Genomic DNA, 20,695 nt, shown 5'->3' on the forward strand with positions numbered 1-20,695 from the left:
GGAGTTCAGTCTCCTTGGCTCATTCAATCCTTGCCATCTGCTGGGACTGCCAAAAATGAAGGTCAGTTAGTGTAATCCTGGTGGTAGTGGATTTTGTTGGTCACCATTCCACTAGGACAGTGGTTCTCAAACTTTTGTACTGGTGACCCCTTTCACATAGCAAACCTCTGCGTGTGTCTCCCCCCTTATAAATTAAAAACACTTTTAAATATATTTAACACCATTATAAATGCTGGGAGGCAAAGTGGGATTTTGGGTGGAGGCTGACAGCTCATGACCCTCCATGTAATAACCTCGTGACCCCCAGTTTGAGAATCCCTGCACTAGGAATTAGACTGATTTCACAAAACTCATCTCACTCAAGCCACCAGGCAGTTAGATGGTAAAAAACAGCCTTTAGCTGGATTCATACCAGCAGATGGGTGTGAAGGGTTCCCTACCCTTCTCAATCCCATGGAGCTTCCCAATATGTAGTCTCACCTGGGGCGGACAAGCCTGGATCCAAACATTTGGGCCATTTCAAAACTAGCCACTGATCTTAGCTGCCCAACCTGAGCCACACAAGGGCCTGATTTCCTGATCATCCGGAGCGCCCATGGATTTTATTCAGTCATCTCTGAAAATCTGGCACAATGTGTCTGAAGTTGGGTACCTGTAAAAACTTGTTGGGTACTTGTGGACACTTGGAAAAGTGCGGGCATGGGTCTGTCTCCTCGGGAAATGCCACTTGCTCACCCCATCCATCTGTCCCGTGCCTGAAATAAAGTGCCACCTTGTGGTGAGACCAACGCACTGCAAATTTAAATTCCCTTGATCTTTGACAGGTTTCAGGGTAGCAGCCGTGTTAGTCTGTCTTTGCAAAAAGAAAAGGAGGACTTGTGGCACCTTAGAGACCAACCAATTTATTTGAGCATGAGCTTTGGTGAGCTACAACTCATCCGATGAAGTGAGCTGTAGCTCACGAAAGCTCATGCTCAAATAAATTGGTTAGTCTCTAAGGTGCCACAAGTCCTCCTTTTTTTTTTGCCTTGATCTTTGGTTTTCTTGTTTATCCATCACCCCCGGGGAAAATATTTCACACTTGCCATCTGGTCACCCTATACCTAGCACCCATCTCCCCTCAGTCCCCCTAGCTCCTCCCACCCTGGCCAGCCCCCCAATCCTCCCTGGCCAGCCACCATCTCCTCCCACCCAATCCAACCCCCCATCCCTTCCCAGTCCCCCCACCCCATCTCCTCCCACACACCCCAACCCCCCTTCCCAGTCCCCCTACCCCATCTTCCACCCAGCCCCTTGGCCAGCCCCCATCTCCTCCCACCCAGCCCAAGGCCCGTCCCGTAGCGCCCTGACACCTTCCCTAATCCCACGCGTCTCTCGCCTCGTCACAGCATTCTGATGAATATTCATGAGCAGCTCGTTAATTATTCATGAGGTTTCGCGGGCTTTTGCCGACCACGTGAGGTTGCTTTTTTGCGCGCGGGAGTCCAGCCGGTAGAGGAAGCTGCAGCAGGGATGGCGGTGAGTGCCGGGGCCCGGCCGCGGATGACCCTTGGGAGCTGGGGTCTGGATAGGGGGTGACCCCCGGGGCCTTGAAATTCCCTCCCCCCCGCCTGGTGTTTTGGGCTCTGCATGGGGGAGGGGCCCCCTGGGGCACGGAACCCTCCCCCCCCCCGGTGCCCTGGGCTCTGCATGGGGGCGGGGCCCCCTGGGGCACGGAACCCTCCCCCCCCCCGGTGCCCGGGGCTCTGCATGGGGGCGGGGCCCCCTGGGGCACGGAACCCTCCCCCCCCCGGTGCCCTGGGCTCTGCATGGGGGCGGGGCCCCCTGGGGCACGGAACCCTCCCCCCCCCGGTGCCCTGGGCTCTGCATGGGGGCGGGGCCCCCTGGGGCACGGAACCCTCCCCCCCCCCGGTGCCCTGGGCTCTGCATGGGGGCGGGGCCCCCTGGGGCACGGAACCCTCCCCCCCCCCGGTGCCCTGGGCTCTGCATGGGGGCGGGGCCCCCTGGGGCACGGAACCCTCCCCCCCCCCCCCGTGCCCTGGGCTCTGCATGGGGGCGGGGCCCCCTGGGGCACGGAACCCTCCCCCCCCCCCCCGTGCCCTGGGCTCTGCATGGGGGCGGGGCCCCCTGGGGCACGGAACCCTTCCCCCCCGGTGCCCTGGGCTCTGCATGGGGGCGGGGCCCCCTGGGGCACGGAACCCTCCCCCCCCCGGTGCCCTGGGCTCTGCATGGGGGCGGGGCCCCCTGGGGCACGGAACCCTTCCCCCCCGGTGCCCTGGGCTCTGCATGGGGGCGGGGCCTCCTGGGGCACGGAACCCTCCACCCCCGTGCCCTGGGCTCTCCATGGGGGAGGAGGCCCCTAAAGGTGGTGTGTCTCTCCTGTCGCGCACAGCATGATCTGCCCAACGGGTAATTTGAAGATTATTTTAATTCTTTCCCCTGGGGGAGATGGTGTCTCCCTTCCCAGACCTGTTCTGGCGCTATGGGGCCTGTTGGGAGGGTAGTCCCATGGGGCATTAAGCATCCCTTCCCTCTTACCTAGTTCTGTGGCCCCTGCATTGGGGAGAGAGGGAAGACCTTTGCATGCTCTGTGGGACAGTCTGTTCTTCTGCTGGCCTCTAACATGACTCTGCCTTTCCTGCAGGATTCCTCCGAGTCCCAGAATGTGGCCACAAGCCCTGCCCGTAGCTCTCGGCGAGATGCCTTCACTTCCAGCCCGGGCAGAGACCTGCCTCCTTTTGAGGATGAGTCAGAGGGGCTGCTGGGGACCGAGGGGCTCCCCGAAGAGGAGGAGGAGGATGGGGAAGAGCTGATTGGGGATGGAATGGAAAGGTAGGGAGCGTGCAGCAGTTAGGCGATGATGTGAGAAGCCTCCTGGGGTTGTTCTGTGCAGGCAGCGCCTTGGTAAAGGGACAGTACGTTTGCCTTTCATCTCTGGACACAGGTTCAGATTCTTCTCATGGGTGTTAGGGAGATAACTCATTGTCTTCAGCCTGGTCCTCGTTTGTGCACCCTTCAGAATAGCCCTTTATAGCTCAGCATGTTAAAACTATACAGATGTTTCTAAAGGCATCATCAGTGCCATGGGGTGTGTCTGCTGAAGAGAAGCCTGGGATGGGAACAGCAGAAGGGCTGCACAGCACTGGTGAGGGGTATGGACAGGTGCCCAAGACTAGGATAGCAGGGGAGTGAGGAGCATTGGGTGAGCTGCGGGGGTGAACTTGTGCAGTTCCTGCCTGGACTGTGTCTCGCTCAGATCACGCAGGGGAGCATGAAACTCGCAACTCTACTTCTTAAGCAAAACTGTTCATTCTACAAGTATTGGAACCTTTACAACTGGATTTAAAAAGAAACCTCACCTACCCCAGGTCCAATAACAAACCAGGGAGCTGTGTGGTACAGAGACTGTTAGTCTAGGTTTGTATATTGGTATTCGTTACCATAGTATTGGAGCGTCTGCCATTGGTAACGTGGAATTGTAAAATTCTCTCTGTTTTGCTGGCTCTTTCTGACACCACCTTGCCCCAAACAGTAAAGTGGCTGGGAAAACGCTGTAATTTGGCTGATTTGAACGGCGAAGGTGATTAAGCTAGATCTGTGTGTGTGTAGGGACTACCGCCCGATTCCAGAGCTGGATGTCTACGAACCTGAGGGCCTGGCCTTGGATGATGAGGATGTGGAGGAACTGACCGCCAGCCAGAGGGAGGCGGCGGAACAGGCCATGAGGCAGCGGGACCGTGAGCTGGATCGTGGCCTGGGACGCATGAGGAGGGGGCTGCTTTACGGTACGTGTCAATGAGATTTTTAAAAGTGGTTGTCTGTAACCTGCCCTTTCGGGAGAAGCTAATCTCTCTCCCGCTGCGTCAAGTTGTTTGCTCAGCCTGAATAGCCTGACCGCTGTAGGAGCTCCACAGCCTGCTGAATAGCTAGGTTTTGAGGGGCCTGTGCAGCAGTGGGCTCACCTGAATTCCCCCCTACATAGTCCTTTTGTGGTGGGTACTTCGGGAGCTCTGGGAGTAGCGATATTAGCCTGGTGCACTTGATGTGGCTGCTGCTGAGCCACGGCTCCCAGGCCCATATCGGGATTTGGGCTCATGCCTGGTAAGTGCTGGGCCAACTGCTGTTCTCCTGTTTATGGAGACTTCAAACCCATCTTTGATGGGCTGGTCCCTTTAGAGGAAGGATAATTATTAACCCTGATGTCCAGTCCAGTCCCCCTTTTCTCTCTCTCTGGACACAGGTTCTGATGTCAACCTCTGTGTACAGTTTTTGGAGTCCACATAGAGCTCTTGCTTTTGCCTCCATAATCTCTGAAAAGCCAGTGTCTAAACCATCTCTCTGTAACTTGCTCTTGGTACCTAAAGCTTGTGGGCTGCTGTAGACCAGAGCTTGGTTTGGGATGGAGAATAAAGATAACCTGGCGAATTACAGACCATCGGTCATCTTAACTTCAGTACCTGGAAAGATAATGAAATAAATAATTAAGCAATCAATTTGCTAACACCTAGAAGATAGCAAGGTGATAAGTAATAGTCAGTATGGATTTGTCAAGAACAAATTGTGTCAAACCAACTTAATAGCTTTCTTTGACAAGGTAACAAGCCTTGTGGATGGGGGAAGGGGTAGACGTGGTATATCTTCACTTCAGTAAGGCTTTTGATACTGTCTCGCATAACTTTCTCATAAATAAACTAGGGAAATGCAACCTAGATGGAGTTACTATAAGGTTGATGCATAACTGGTTGGAAAACTGTTCCCAGAGAGTAGTTATCCGGTTCACAGTCAAGCTGGAAGGGCATAATGAGTGGAGTCCTGCAGGGATCAGTTCTGGGTCTGGTTCTGTTCAATATCTTCATCAATGACTTAGATAATGGCATAGAGAGTATACTTATAAAGTTTGCGGACGATACCAAGCTGGGAGGGGTTGCAAGTGGTTTGAAGGATAGGATTAAAATTCAAAATGATCAGGACAAACTGGAGAAATGGTCTGAAGTAAATAGGATGGAATTCAGTAAGGACAAATCTGAAGTACTCCACTTAGGAAGGAACAATCAGTTGCACACATACAAAATGGGAAATGAGTGCCCAGGAAGGAATACTGCAGAAGGGATCTGGGGGTCATAGTGGATCACAAGCTCAATTTGAGTCGACAGTGTAACGTTGTTGCAAAAAAAATCAAACATTCTGGGATGTTTTAGCAGGAGTGTTGTAAGCAAGATACGAGAAGTAATTCTTCCGCTCTACTCCATGCTGATTAGGCCTCAGCTGGAGTACAGTGTCCAGTTCTGGGCACCACATTTTGGGAAAGATGTGAACGAATTGGGTAGAGTCCAGAGAAGAGCAAGAAAAATGAATAAAGGTCTAAAAAACGTGACCTATGAGGGAAGACTGAAAAAATTGGGCTAGTTTAGAATGGAGAAGAGAAGACTGAGGGGGGACATAAGTTTTCGTGTACGTAAAAGATTGTTACAAGGAGGAGGGAGAAAAATTGTTCTATTTAACTTCTGAGGATAGGACAAGAAGCAATGGGCTTAAATTGCATCAAGGGCAGTTTAGGTTGGACATTAGGAAAAACTTCCTAGCTGTCAGGATAGTTAAGCATTGGAATAAATTGCCTGGGAAGATTGTGGAATCTCCGTCATTGGAGATTTTTAAGAGTAGGTTAGACAAACACCTGTCAGGGATGGTCTAGATCAGTGGTGAGCAACATGCGGCACGGGGCCCATCAGGGTAATCCGCTGGCGGGCTGCGAGACTGTTTGTTTACATTGACCGTCAGCAGGCAGCTCCCAGTGGCCACAGTTTGCCGTTCTGGGCCAATGGGAGCTGTGGCCAGCGGGCCGCAGGTTGCCCACCACTGGTCTAGATAATACTTACTCCTGCCTTGAGTGCCAGGGACTGGGAAGACCTTTTGAGCCCCTTTCAGTTCTACAATTCTATGATTCTGTGGTGGTAGAATAGAGCTTAGTTTGGTCTGGCTATGTGTTGGGAACTTCTGACCATGCTTACAAAGACATTATGGTCCATTCATTATATATGTAGGGAGTGGGGCAGGGAGGTGTAGCGAATAGGATGTCCACTCTGAGTGACCTCTCTTTTTCTTTCAACTGTCAGATAGTGATGATGAAGATGAGGATCGTCCTTCCCGGAAGAGGCGGTTGGCGGAACGGTCTGCAGATGGGGCAGAGGAGGAGGATGAAGACATGATTGAGAGCATTGAGAATCTGGAAGACATGAAGGGACATTCAGTAAGGGAGTGGGTGTCTATGGCGGCTCCCCGGCTTGAGATCTACCACCGCTTCAAGAACTTTCTGAAGACCCATGTGGATGACCATGGGCACAATGTGTTCAAAGAGAGGATCAGTGACATGTGCAAAGGTATGGCTGACTGTGGGGCGGGTGGGAACGGCAGATGAGCAGACCCACCTGGATATTTTTTTTGTAGTAGAACACAATTCTTCCTCCTTGGCTGTGGCACTCTACAGCGGTCTGTTCCATATGTCCTCTTCCTCTCCTGTCTACCCCAAATGCTGAATGAGCTTTTTCAGGGGCTTTTTTGCTTTTAATGGAGATGGCTGAATAACGCAGAACTTGGCTACAAACTTTACTGTAACTTCTTAATTCGTGCCCCTTTTGTGTTCACTTTCCACTGTGCAGCTGAATTCTGCCAGCAGGAAGTGCTGCACAGGAGTGCAGATTGGAAGCTTACAGGCTCCAATACAAGATGAAGAAGAATTTTACATTTGTTTCTTGGCATCATTTGCACCAGGAACCAGATCATTCAAACAGGGAACAGAAACTGTGTCATATGACTTAGGAGATCAGTCTCCCTCAGCAGTGCAGCCTAGAATTTATAGTAGCGAGCCATAAATGCTGGTGACTGATCTTGAAGAAGAAAAAGAATAGTTGGCCAACCGAAAAGGCAAAATTAATTGAATCTGTTAAGAGTGGTTTGTGTAGGTGTTATTAGTTTAACCCCATTGTGCTAGGTTATGTACAAATACAGGAAAAAAGCAAAATGTCGGTCCCTGCCCCATAAAGCTTACATGACGCACAAATTTTGGGGTCCGTTATCTAGCACAACATCTCAGGAGCTAGTATTTGCTGATTTAGTTTTTTGGAGGTGGTTGGATGACCAGGCATTGTGGCGAGGCCATTCAGTCTTGAAAACATTGCACTGGGTTTCTGTGCTTTTTGGGAAGCTTCCATGTTCTTTGTCAACTCAGCAATCAGAAATCTGGTACTAGTGAGAAGAGATGCAGTAGAACATTGGCTACAGGAGAATACTGACTACAGATGAAATCCACCCTACTTGTTCCCCCTATAGAGAACAGAGAGAGCCTGGTGGTGAACTATGAAGATCTGGCTGCCCGGGAGCATGTCCTTGCCTACTTCCTGCCAGAGGCCCCAGCTGAAATGCTGAAGATCTTCGACGAAGCAGCCAAGGAAGTGGTGCTGGCCATGTACCCCAAATACGACCGGATTGCTCAGGAGATCCATGTCCGTATCTCGCATCTGCCTCTGGTAGAAGAGCTGCGGTCACTCCGGTAGGTAGTGGAGTTGGTATTGATGATGGCCGGTCCTGTGAGGGCCTTTGGACCACGTGTTTGGGATGGTCAGGCTTGCTGGAGTTACAGTGACTAAAGTTCTGTGTGAGAAAATAGGAACTCTGGGATATGCTGGGGGAAGGATGCCAGCGGATCCAGCCTGTCTCGGTAGGGTGATGGGCTCTGCTATTAAAGTAACCCAGTTGCTCAAGGATAATGTTTCTGATTCCCCAAAAGATAAATCACAAACCTGTGAGAATAGACTCACTGATAAGTGTTCCCCACTGGGTATCATACCAGCTGTGCATGCTGCAAGGAGACTGTGGCAGGTCCTTCTGCCTTCCCTGGAGCCTGCCAGTGTCTTCTCTTCTCTCTTTAGGCAGCTTCACTTGAACCAGCTGATCCGAACCAGCGGTGTAGTGACGAGCTGCACAGGGGTCCTGCCTCAGCTCAGCATGGTCAAGTACAACTGTAGCAAGTGCAGCTTCATCCTGGGGCCCTTCTTCCAGTCCCAGAACCAGGAGGTGAAGCCCGGCTCCTGCCCAGAGTGTCAGTCGGTTGGCCCCTTTGAAATCAACATGGAAGAGGTAAAATTTAAACCCTTTATACAATGTTAACACGTCTCCTGCAGTGGTGCCTGCTTCTCACCTTTGTCCAATAAGGAACTGGTTGATGACAGGTCTGGTCCCTGGATCTAGACCCAGTTAACTCTGGGCCTGAGAGTCCTTTATCTGTTTGGCTGGTGTAAGGGCATGTCTGATACTATGTTGACCCCTGCAGTATGTAGATACCTGAAGGTGCTGCAGGGTTGCAAACACTGAGCCTTCCAAACCACCCTCCTCTCCTCATTGTATGGCATGGGGATCTGAGCCACAGAGTCACTGCAAGATAATAGCAGAACCACTAACTCAAAGCTCCTGGCTCCCAGTCATTGACCTAACCACTATACCATGCTCTTCCCTACAAGCTGGGTGGTCTTTACCCAAGTGATTCAGCAGTGAAGCCAGGAGTTGGATGGGTAAATACTACTAACCTCTCCCTCATGCAGGTGGGTGCTGGAGAGTGAAATACTTTTGTCGGGGCAACACGGCAGAAGCTTCTGCCATTTCCAGGGCTGTCTATCCAGGGGACTGCCTCTAGCCCTAAAGCTACTTCTAATCAATCCCCAGCCAATCCTGGCCCCCGCTCTTTACCCAGGGCCTAGTAAAGTCTAAACTAACTGCTCTAGCACTGTCCCTGGCCTCGTCTGCAAAGGCCCTTTGAAAAGTACCCGTGCAGGCTCTGAGGGTGTCTGACTCATTGTGCAACTCACGTTTGTTATCACAGACTGTCTACCAGAACTACCAGCGCATCAAAATCCAGGAGAGCCCTGGGAAGGTGGCAGCTGGCAGGCTCCCTCGCTCTAAGGATGCCATTCTCCTTGCTGACTTGGTCGACAGCTGCAAACCAGGGGATGAGATTGTAAGTTCGTTAGGGTGAGCATGGCACAGTTAAACTTATTCTCAGCCTTGTGGGGGCATTGTGAGGACCTGGACTGTCACTTCTGTGTGTGTATGTGGGGAGGGGTGAAATTAGGGGCTGTCTTAGCTCCAAGACATGTCAGATTAGGCTTGAAAGTCATGTTTCCAGTGTCTTGAGAATGGAGCATTAGTAGGAGGAGACAGTCTCGTGCCATGTACATTGGTATTTTCCTGCTACCTAGACATTAACCTGCCATATCCCTTTCTGTGCTTTCTAGGAGCTAACAGGAATCTATCACAACAACTACGATGGCTCACTGAACACAGCCAATGGATTCCCAGTATTTGCAACAGTGATCATGGCAAATCACATTGCCAAGAAGGACAACAAGGTGGCAGTTGGGGAACTGACTGATGAGGACATGAAGGTTCTCATAGGCCTGTCTAAGGATGAGCAAATTGGGGAGAAAGTGAGTCTGCTTGAAACATTTCTCCTCCTGGCATCTAGTTGTCTGCATGAGTCCAGATCAGAGAATGGAGTTAAACTGCGTGATATTACAGTGGGACATCTCAAGTTAGAGGGACACCATCAGCTCAAAAATCAGCTTGTCTCTGAAAATGTCTTGCCCCCTGTAGTACTAAGATGGCTGTCAACGAGAGTGAGAAACTGAAGTGGGGTGGATGAGACACTTAGTTTGCTTCGTACATTTTTTGTCAGCACTTCATGTAGGAGCAACTTCACCATTCCTCCTGGATAGTCAGTTCCCATCTTGTTTGTACAAGCCTTTCACACCACAACAGGGATAAAATAGAAAAAGGTGACTGGGGAAGCCACCAGACTTGACAGAGAGACTCCACAGGGGCAATTCTGAAACTACATTGATGCCAGCTGATGGGTGTCTCCCTGAAGCAGTGGCTGCCTGGTGGAGAACAAGATCTAGCAGAAACAAGATCTAGCTCCAATGTTCTGTGTCTCATCTCCTGTCTTTCTCGCCTTTCTTTCGAAAAGAGCGAGAGTCTAAAACAAGCATCTTCCCCCTTAAAACATTCTGTCCCTGCGCCTTATTAATAGAGGGTTGTGATTTCAGGTTGGCAAGGAATAAGACTGGCTTAAACTGTTCAGTTAGCAACCCTGTAACCTGCCAAGATCTGAGTTGATACACTAAAGGACGTAGAGCCAGATTAAGGATGTCTTGAGCACCCATAGGCAGGAAGAGTATAATGTGGTGGGTTCAGATCCTTTAGCAAGGATGAGATCTCGGTCATCTCTATTCTGTCTTTAATTGCAGAGTCTGATGTTTGTAACTTTACTTCCACTGGGTGGAGCTGATACATCTATAAAGCCAGAGTTTGGGAAATAAAACTTCAGTTCTTTGTCCAAAAAAGACGTACGTTTGAAATCAGTAGTGACCAATATCCAACATTTTGACAGAACTTGTCTTGATTGGGCATGCAAAAAACCAATTGCCTGTAATCTAAATACTTGGTCTTGAGCCGTTAATCTGCACAGCAGATCTTCCAATCTTAGTTATTCCTGCTGATAATTGTCAAATATTAACGTATCATTTAAACAGGCTTCAGCCAGAATCAGGATCTCTAACTCAGAACACAAAGTAACAAATGCAGTCTCTTGGCTGTATTTAGTGCCAAGTATGAATGTAGTGGTAATAGCGAATCCTGCACTGGATTGCACAATGTGTCCTGCTCATCAACACTGGGCTATCCTAGAACCTCTGGAGTGTATCGGTCATATTATTGCATTGATGAGACGTTCCTCTCTATATAATAAAGGAATCATTGATGTCAGCAGGGTGACTTCAAGCACTGATTAGAATAGCCGTGTAGCTAATGAGTCTTGCTGCTTTTCATGCTAAATGTTGAATACAATGGGCCACTGAAAACTCCTCTGCCTTTCCTTTCAGATCTTTGCCAGCATCGCTCCATCTATTTATGGGCATGAAGACATCAAGAGAGGCCTGGCCCTTGCCCTGTTTGGTGGTGAACCCAAAAACCCTGGTAGGTGTGTTGTCAGTTGTATTCAGTGTGTGATTCCAGCCCTGTTTCTACTGGTGCAGTGAAGGCAGTTAGGAATTATCTTTGTAATGTGACTTCTGGGTAAGAAGATCAGGAGTAAAAAAGTAAGGGTGTGAATAGAACTAGGAACATAAGTTCCAGTCTACAGGAGTAAAAATACATGGACTGAAGATGAGGTCCTGGCTCTGAAGAGCTAGAATTTAGGCCTCTTGCATTCTGGGCTTAACATATCTCTGCCCCTAGCATTCTGGGTTTAGTGTCCTTGTGCAAATCTGATGCCTGGGGAATCCTCACTGCTTCCTCGTTGTGTACAAAGTGTCTTATTTCAACTGGGGGAAGAAATGCAACATCACAAACCTACATATAAAAGAACCAGGTTCCACAAGGGGAGTGCCGAGAGCCCCTGGGCTAGCAATATGTAGAGCTTGGTGATCCTGGATCTCTTGCAGATTTATTTGGGTGGATTTTTGTACTTGTGTAACTCCATTGGTGAGTGAATTGGGACCCCCCTGAAATGTTCACAACTCAAATTCACACTGAAGGGGGTGGGGGATAGGAGGAGAAGAGGGAGGCAGAAGGAATTGATCTTTAAACAAGACTTCCTGGCTTTTGCTCAGGAAGTAGTGTCCTGAGTGCTGATGGACCCACCTGCACATTCCTGGTCCAAGGGAAACCGTGAGATTTCACAGTTCTTGCCAAACGCTAACAAAACATGAGAACACCCAACGCTGTATTTCTTAAGCTTCCCTGTCAAACACACTCACCCCTTCTTAGTGCTCTTTTCCTTTCGATTACATACTGCTCCATTAGAGAAAAGTAGCTTTTATATACTTTAACAATGATACTGCCCTCTAAGTCCTCTCCTATTTCTGACCTGGCTGTAGGTGGCAAACACAAAGTCCGTGGTGATATCAATGTCTTGCTTTGCGGAGATCCGGGTACAGCCAAATCTCAGTTCCTCAAGTATGTGGAGAAGGTGTCCAGCAGAGCCATCTTCACCACTGGCCAGGGTGCTTCTGCTGTTGGTCTGACTGCCTATGTCCAGAGGCACCCAGTCAGCAGAGAGTGGACCCTGGAGGCAGGGGCGCTGGTGCTGGCAGACAGGGGTGTCTGCTTGATCGATGAGTTTGACAAGGTGAGTACTGACTTCATCTACGCAGTAAGGCAGAGCTAATGGGGTGTGGGTTAGGGGCTCTCTTGGCTGAGGAGTTCAGTGGCTCATGACTGTTTTCCCCCACCAGTGTTTTGTCTGTTGCTTGTGGGAGAGAATGACCCAGGCTGGTGTAGATGCCCTTTGTTAGTCCCTGGCTAGGCTCACAATGCAGTTCATGTGTGTGTGATGCTCAGGAAAGTTATCAAAGTACCCCTCATGCAGTGCCTCCCTTTCCCCCTCGCTTCAGCCCTGACCTGGAGGGATGAAGGGAGCTCAGACTGTCTCCCATTCTTTCTTTGATCTCTGGGGCTAACGAGTGACCATTCTGGTGGCGTGGTGCCAGTGTATTTAAGAACTGCATGGAGACACCATTTCCCATAGGCCACTGAGACCACATGAGGTGGTGTGAGCTATTACTTGCTACTGAGCTGGGCCAGATTTGAATGGGTCCCCTAAGAGCAAGTGAAAGTAAAATTTGCCACCACAGTCGGATAGAGGGGGCTGGCCTGAATCCAAGCCATCTGCTGAGCCCCCACAGGTCCAGCAGCAGGTAGGTAAGGAATGAATGTGAGTGTATAAGGGCAGTTCGTAGCAGTGAAGGAAGCAGATGCCTCCTGTTCTTGAAATATCTGTGCCCCCTAACCTGGGGCTCATGGATCCACCCTACATCCTCTCCTGCCCAAGGAAATGTTAAAACGAGTTTATCAGCTCTGTACAAGCTCTTGCGGAGTGGGTGGGGACTGGTGACTTTTTTTTTTTTTCCCCTCTCCCTCTCTCCCTGCTGCAACCCTAGCCACACACACCTAGTGTAGGCTCATAGAAGTTGGACCATGAGGCCCTGTGTAACGTGTTCCTTCACACTTGGCCTCTTACCCTCCTGCAGGATAGTGGGCATCAGTGTATGTTAAAGTCTTTGCTTTCTCCTAGATGAATGACCAGGACAGGACCAGCATCCACGAAGCCATGGAGCAGCAAAGCATCTCCATCTCGAAGGCTGGCATAGTCACCTCTCTGCAGGCCCGTTGCACAATTATTGCTGCTGCCAACCCTATAGGTAAGTACCTGGGGACCAGGAGAGCAGGGAGTCTCTGTCTCAGACGCATGGTATCAGTTCTGCAGTCACCAGAACTACTGCACTGCCTCTTTATGTACCTCCGGTCTCCAGACCCTCTAACCCTGTTACGACACATGCAGTCTGGAGGCAGAAACCAAACCCACAGGAACAAGGTTATGATGCAGGGTCTCTCGGGGAGAGCACATGAGCTCGTTTGACCATGAGGGCATCCGTCTGTGACGCAGGTGGGCGCTATGACCCGTCGCTGACTTTCTCGGAGAACGTGGATCTGACAGAGCCCATCATCTCCCGATTCGATATCCTGTGTGTGGTGAGAGACACGGTGGACCCAGTTCAGGTACGAGCCAAAGGGTGACCCACTGCTTAGCAGTGGTGGGGGGTGCCACTGCCCACGCTGACAGGGAGCTGGTCAGGTGCTGACACCTGCCACGCTGCGAGAGCACTGAAGTGGTGGGAAGGGGAGCATGGGGCAGAGCTACCCCTTGCCTTGGTGCTCTTGCCAAATGAAACCCCTTAAGCCTCAGCAAGTCGGTGACTACAGGCTGCTGGGGGCCCCAACCTCCACCCCTAAGACTTGCCTCGTTCCAGCTACATGCCTTTCATCCAATTCCTTGAATGCCTCTGTCTCCATTTCACCCTGGGGCCAGTCAAGTGGCTAACTCCTTGAATTGGCCTTTCAGGGCATGTAGAGGATTGCACCACACCCCTTCTCTTGAGGCAAGAGAGCTTCATCCTCCTTCCCCCCCCCATTCTCCATCAAGAGGCGACAACATCTCCCAGCATCATCTACAGCCTTACTCAAACCTAGGTGTCTATCAGGGCTGTGCACAGCCCCATCCTTCACGTTGTGAGATCTCCTGTGACTGTTTCTGCTCCTGGGGCATTTTACCTCCTGCATAGTGAGGATTTCCACCCCACCCCACCCTACAAAAGAATGACATTGCTTCTATAAATGTGACATGTCCCTATCATGGCACAGTCTCCACCCGGCGACTGGCTGAGATTCCCATTTGGAACCAGTGTACATGGCTCCAACATGCACTGGGATCATTGTTGAATGCCATGAAGCCCCTGCTCCCCTTTTCCAAAGACTGAGTGTGACTCTTCAAGCCTTTGCCAGCCTCGGTGATGGAGTGGGAATCAGTCTGGGTCCCCTTGTCTGAGTACAACCATTGGCCGACTGCGCACCTATCCCCAAGCTTCTGTCTGTCTGCAGCACACAGCTGCTTGGTAGAATTCAGCTGCAGAAGCAGCAATGGCTGCAGTGCCTGTTACTCCTACCATTGTCCTGCAGGACGAGATGCTAGCCCGGTTTGTCGTGGGAAGCCACATCAAACACCACCCTGGCAGCAAAGACGTAGAGAATGGAGATGCCCAGGAGATTATCCTCCCTAACACCTATGGCGTGGATCCCATCCCCCAAGAGATCCTGAAGAAATACATCATCTATGCCAAGGAGAAGGTCCACCCTAAGCTAAACCAAATGGACCAAGACAAGGTGGCCCGGATGTACAGTGATCTCCGGAAGGAGTCCATGGTGAGTAGACTTAAATAAAGGGCTTTGTGGGGAAGTGGGAGTGAGCTACCTGGATCAGGAGTGGACTACCCCAAGATCTTCCTACTAGTTCATGTTGTGTCCATCACCATAGTATCTGGGTATGAAGCTCTAGGTCGCCTCACCATAAGGGGTGGACTGAGTCCAATATTGTAGAGACACCTGGTAAATAAGTGGTTCTGCCTCACCTGAATGTAAAGGTTAGTAGCGAGGTTTTTTATGCCACAGGTCTAATACGTTCTGCTCCACCTTGCTCTCTGGTAGGAATCCATGGAGATATCTTAGATATATTGGCTTTGTTGCTGTGGAATCCCATGTTCCTGCCATGTCTTTTTGGATTTCCTTTGAGGCGGTCACATTCTCCGCCTTCACCCCTGGGGGCTGAGGGAAGTGGTGTGGCAGCAGGCGAGCTCTGCAGTGTTTTCCCATTGTGACTATGGACTCCTCCCGAGGGATCCTGGATCTTCCTCTTCTCAGTTGAATCTGATGGGACCTCAAGGAGTTTCGTGGACCTTGGGAAAATTTAGTTTAATGTCTGGCTTCATCCGTTTTTCGTTTTTCTTTTTTTTTTAATTTCCCTACTAAGAATTGGGAGAGGGGGAATAACCCTTTCACGCCTCTCATCGTAAATAAGCAAGATAAGGGGCAAAAACACCTTCATAGCACACGTTTAAGTGAATTAACGGTATTGCCTGTTGCCCATAAGTATCAATTGCCTTTCTCCATATTGCACTATGCCCGCCAGCAGGTGGTGTGGTTTCCTTGGCTTCTGAAGCTCCTTGGTCATGAAGGTTCATGACCAGTCACCTACAGTAGGTAGCCTTGCATCTCAAACAGACGTGCATGGGATGAGAAGGGCCTGTGTAAAGAGCCTGGTCTCCTATCTCTCATGTTCTGTGTGCCCTTGTAATATTGTCCCTCCCCTTGTTCCATAGGCCACTGGCAGCATCCCCATCACGGTGCGTCACATCGAGTCCATGATCCGCATGGCCGAGGCCCACGCCCGCATTCACCTGCGGGACTATGTGGTGGAGGACGACGTCAACATGGCTATCAGGGTGATGCTGGAGAGCTTCATTGACACTCAGAAGTTCAGCGTCATGAGGAGCATGCGGAAGGTGTGTGGGAAGGAGCTCATGGGTTGGAGTCACTTAACCAGCTAGACTAAGGCTCCATCTGAACTGACTGGGTTGGAAACCAGTTTGGTTTGGACAGTGGCTAAAACACTGATCTTTACCTCTGACCCCAGTGCGAGCAGGGCCTTAGTGAGCAGCTCCGTGTTACTCTGCAGGGATCTGGGGAAGCTACAATGTCTGAAAACAGCCCAAGCTGTAGCCAGCGCTTTAAGCTGCTTTATGGTACAGTCCTTCTGCCTGCTCTGGAAAGGTTAAAAGGGCTTATACTGCCTCCATAGAACAAACCCATCTTGGGGTTTAGCATTGATGTACAGGGCATCTTGGGGGACGGAGAGGATATAGCTATTCTGGGCTAGCAAAATGGCCCATAGAAGACTGTAACAAGCATGTGTAATTTAGAGCACCCCGGGCCTGTTCTACACTGTGCCCAGGTTGGAACCAGATTTAGAGAAGTGTTAAAAAGTTATCTTAAAGGAGACATGTATGATCCAGCCTCTGTGTACCAGGAGCATTGTGCTGCCTCATTCTCCTCTTTCCCTCTCCTCCCTTCGTGCTTTGGCACTGGGCTCTGATCCTGTTGTTACGAGCTTAATGGTGACCAAACAGAAGTAGGCGATTGTACAAGCTCCTTTGTTGCAGCTTGGGCGGCGTGCGTGTGTGTGTGTGTGTGTGTGTGGGAAGGTAAGGGGCTGCACCCTGGTCACTCTGGTTTTAATGTGCAAGTGTCTATGCTTTTTTCTAAGAGCCAAAGACTCTGGCTTTGAATTATGCTCTGCTTTTGGCTGGCTGCTCAGCTCAGTTGGCTCAGCTCAAGTTACTGCTTGGGTCTGCGAGACTCCTGGCTGCTTTCTTGGCTGCGGGCTGTGATCAGCAAGTTTTAAGCTTGGGCGGTCACTGTGAAACCTGTAGAATTTGGGGCCATATATAGACTATGCTTCTATATAGACCTTTCTCCCAAGGGCAGGCCCTCCCCCAAAAGCTCTGTCTTTCAGCCTTTGGGGAGCATCAGGGTTGGTTCCTAAGCCTGTGGGAGTATCCTATATCGCAAGATCAGAGAGCACCTGATGGAGGTTCCTCAGCCTGGTTAAAGTAAATATGTTCACCCTTTGGATTCTGTAAATGCCTCCTGAGCCACTAACATGGCTGGCAAAGGCCTGTGTTCCAAAGGTTAGTCAGAACCCTGAAGGAGGGTGTGAAATGGAAATGAATGTTTTTGTTTTTCACTTGACAGCTTAAGCCTCACCATCCCACACAGTATGTCTACATTACAAGCGCTACAGCTGCAGCTATGCCACTGTAGTGTAGATATTTCCTACGTTACCAAAAGGGGGGTTTCCCATCAATGTAGTTAATGTACCTCTCCAAGAGGTATTAAATAGGTCAACAGAAGAATTCTTCTGTCTGCCTTGCCCTGTCTACACCAGGGATTAGGTTGAGCTAACCACGGCCCTCGAAGAGAAGTTTTTCACATCCCTGATGGGTGTAGCTAAGTCAATGTAATTGTTAAGTGTAGACCAGCTGTTACACTTGTGTCCTGCGTGCAGATGCTAGATTGTGTGGCCCTCTGGCTCTAACCCTCTTGGCTCTTCCTTTGCTTCCCAGACCTTTTCCCGTTACCTGGCTTTCAGACGAGACAACAACGAGCTCTTGCTGTTTATTCTGAAACAGCTTGTGGCAGAACAGGTGATGTATCAGAGGAACCGCTACGGGGCCCAGCAGGACACCATTGAAGTGCCAGAGAAAGATCTGGTGGATAAGGTATGGGATAGGTTCTGTGCACTGCACTCTGCCCAGTGGGACTGACTGCTCCATGATTCGGACCCTTTCCTTCCCTCTACTCTTCGATCCTTGGGCTCTCCCTTAACCTTCAGTGCTAATGGTCTACAGTTCTCCTTGCTGTATGTAAAAGGAGATGCTTGTGATACCAGAGAGGAGCAAGAAACCAGCTGTTCCAGCCCTAGCAGACTGTGAGTTGGGATGCTTATTTTGAAGAGTCTTCTCTAGGGTACTCTGTTACCACTCTCAATCTGCCCTAGGGTCATAGCTGCCTTTAAAGGGATGCTGTCAGACTAATAATGTTTTTGAAAACGTCCTTGCCTGAGTTGCTGCACCAGAAGAAGGTGGCATTCGACGTAAGCCATTTTAAATGAAGTTTTTAGCTTTCAGTCTGTCTCTTGCCTCTTTGCTTTTCTCCCATCTGGGTAATAGAATAGTGGCTTTCACTTATTCCTAATCAGGTTTGTTTTCTGGTTCTCGTGTGCTAGTCTAGTGCTGCAGTGTTCGGACAGCAGAGCCCAAGGAGTTTAGTCTGGACAATGAGCTGACAGGTTGGGAAAAACAAGTGATTATACAAGCAGTGATCAGTAAAGATCAAACCTATTCCTGTCCTCCCTCCCCTCCACCCCACCAGTCACTGAATGTTTACGGCTTCCCTGTCTGCCTGTAAGCTTTTTTAAAGAAAACTGAACTGTTGGCCCTCACGGGGGAGGTCTCTGAACAGTGCATGGCACCAGTAGAGTATCAAATTTCCCATTCCTTCCTTCCTTTACTACTTGGTCCCTGTCATGGAACATGCCTAATAACTGTACCTCTTTCAAATGTCAGGTCCACCAGAGTGGTTTGTGAATTCAGCCACTCTTATTTGAGAAGGCTCTTGTGCAGATCAGAAATTCCAGTGTAACTTGGTGCATGCTGCATATGATGGGTCTCCACTTTCTCTAGTTACAGTTGCATTGTAGATCCAATGGAAGTAAAGGGCAGGCAGGTGCTGAGCTAGCATCTTCCATGCAGCTCTCCTCAGTCCTGACCTGCTGCAAGCCTGGGCCTCTGCTGAGCAGAAACTGCTCATTTTCATGAATGGTGTGAGCCCTCTGCAGTGGAAAGTCCTTTTCCGAAATGAGCATTAAGATCTCCCTCTGTTCTCTTCTCCCAGGCTCGCCAGATCAACATTCACACCCTCTCTGCCTTCTACGACAGCGAACTGTTCAAGATGAACAAGTTCAGCCGCGAGGTGAAACGGAAAGTGATCGTCCAGCAGTTCTAAGGACCATGGCAGAGCATTTAACAACCCGCAAGGGAGAGGAGAAGTTGGCATGTGTCCCACCCAAGAATGCAACCACAAATAGGAGAATTGGAGGACTCAGCCATTCCCTTCTTGCTTTGTGCCTTATGGATTAAGGGAGTGCCTTAGGAGTGCTGAGCTGCAGAAGGACTTGTAAATAGAACAGAGTTAAATACGTAAAAGCCTAGCTAAGTCTGTTTGTTAGCAGCTTTGGTATCTCTTTTTTGTCTCTTAGCTGAACCTGATAGGTGAGAATTGCTGGTGGTGACATGGGCTGGATGTTTTATACCCTCCCCACTTCCTCCATGCTGAGCTCTGGCTTGAGGTTCCCCCTGAAGACACAGCTGGAGCAGTACCAGCAGAAGGGCGTTCCTTCGCTGGCAGACACGTTCCAGTGAGATCACCATAGCCTTCAGCCTCCTTCTGTTTCTGGTTACTGCCTAACAAATAGCAATCAGGACTGGTGTGTGGAGATGGAGAGAAACTGGCCTCCCGGGCTGAATCCCTTGGGTCTGACAGTTGATGTTTCCCTTGGCCCCTTCATGGGGTGACCTTGTGCTTGGGCTCAGCAGGAGGGGCTTGGCGAGACTTTAACATGGCACATAGAACATGAACGTTTCAAACATTAGAGCTGTTTAAGTGGTTATTGGCAAAGGGAAGGGGCTGGTATTGCATCTGTCTTGCATGGGGGCAATGTCCATAGTCCCCAGTGGGTTGTTAAATGCCTTGGTGGGTGGCACATTCTGCCCTAGGTAGGGGTGTGGGTCAGAACTGGAAGAAGCAGCAGAACCTAAGCTATATTGTGGGCTTAGGAATGAAGCATCACCCCCCCCCCGCCAGTCCTAAAGCAACTCAGCTTGTACAGAACGCTGGCTGGCGAGCCTGTCTTCAGTGCAAAGTGTTTCCGTGTCCTTAAGGGCAAAGTCAGTTGAGACCCCACAGATGTGAGAGCTGTGGTGGCGAGAACCCCAGGAGGACAACATGAAGAAAGAAATCTGTTGGGGGGACGGATGGGTCTGAACACGTTCCTGTGTCACACCTGCTTTTTGTATATTAGACTGTGAGTCTCTTGCTCTTTTACTGTGTGTTTAAATACATGTGTTTTGAATATGCCTGTGTTCGTATTCCTCTGGGAATTTTCCCCCACTGCTGTAAGGAAGTATAAGCATGACTGAGCGGCTTGCCTGCTCTCATCCTTTGTCTTGCTGTGTGTCTGCTCCACCATTCAAAATGGAGGCTCACAGGGAGAGGGAGAAGCCATTTTATCTCCTGGGGTTTGATATCCTGGCCCTGGTTTTGCACTTCTTGCACTTACCAGGTAACTGTCGCTGTCGGGAGGAGTGGGAACGGATTGGGCACCTATTGAAGCGCTGGGGATGGGCGGGTGGGGAACAGACTGGGCATGCAGTAGTTTTCTCTGGGCTATTCAGCATTTCCTCACGGTGATGAGACAATAGGAGATTGCTGCACAGGGCAAGGGGAATGATAGACGCTCTACCATTTCTGCCTGAGGCCAGTAGTGGCTGGGCCTGTGAATGATATCTGGGTCTGTGGACTTTTTCTGGTTTCTATAGTGTGTGTGGGTCTGATGGCCAGGCCAGGCCCAATCACTGTTCTGAACCACCCAAGCCCTTGTTGGGTTCCACTGGATCTCCGTATTCTCCTGTGAAGCGCA

General features: G+C 50.1%; 1 protein-coding gene across 1 annotated transcript; it reads left to right on the forward strand.

Annotated features, from left to right (window-relative positions):
* Positions 1-1,421: 1,421 nt before the first annotated feature.
* On the forward strand, positions 1,422-20,130 carry MCM2 (minichromosome maintenance complex component 2). Its single transcript, XM_084632857.1, has 16 exons — positions 1,422-1,518; positions 2,645-2,832; positions 3,610-3,785; positions 6,114-6,377; positions 7,327-7,546; positions 7,926-8,133; positions 8,873-9,007; positions 9,285-9,476; positions 10,929-11,022; positions 11,925-12,175; positions 13,121-13,247; positions 13,493-13,605; positions 14,563-14,805; positions 15,759-15,941; positions 17,562-17,717; positions 18,892-20,130. The coding sequence occupies exons 1-16, from the start codon at positions 1,513-1,515 to the stop codon at positions 19,000-19,002; spliced, it is 2,667 nt and encodes an 888-aa protein (XP_084488983.1). The 5' UTR covers positions 1,422-1,512; the 3' UTR covers positions 19,003-20,130.
* Positions 20,131-20,695: the final 565 nt, after the last annotated feature.

This window comes from Lepidochelys olivacea, assembly GCF_965140295.1.
Source record: "Lepidochelys olivacea isolate rLepOli2 genome assembly, chromosome: 7".
In the NCBI taxonomy this organism is placed as follows: domain Eukaryota; kingdom Metazoa; phylum Chordata; order Testudines; family Cheloniidae; genus Lepidochelys; species Lepidochelys olivacea.

Excerpts from the sequence above, each read along its gene's own strand:
- MCM2 (XM_084632857.1), top strand. Across the intron at positions 6,378-7,326 it reads GATCAGTGACATGTGCAAAG|AGAACAGAGAGAGCCTGGTG; the intron begins GTATGGCTGACT and ends TTCCCCCTATAG. Across the intron at positions 7,547-7,925 it reads GAAGAGCTGCGGTCACTCCG|GCAGCTTCACTTGAACCAGC; the intron begins GTAGGTAGTGGA and ends TTCTCTCTTTAG.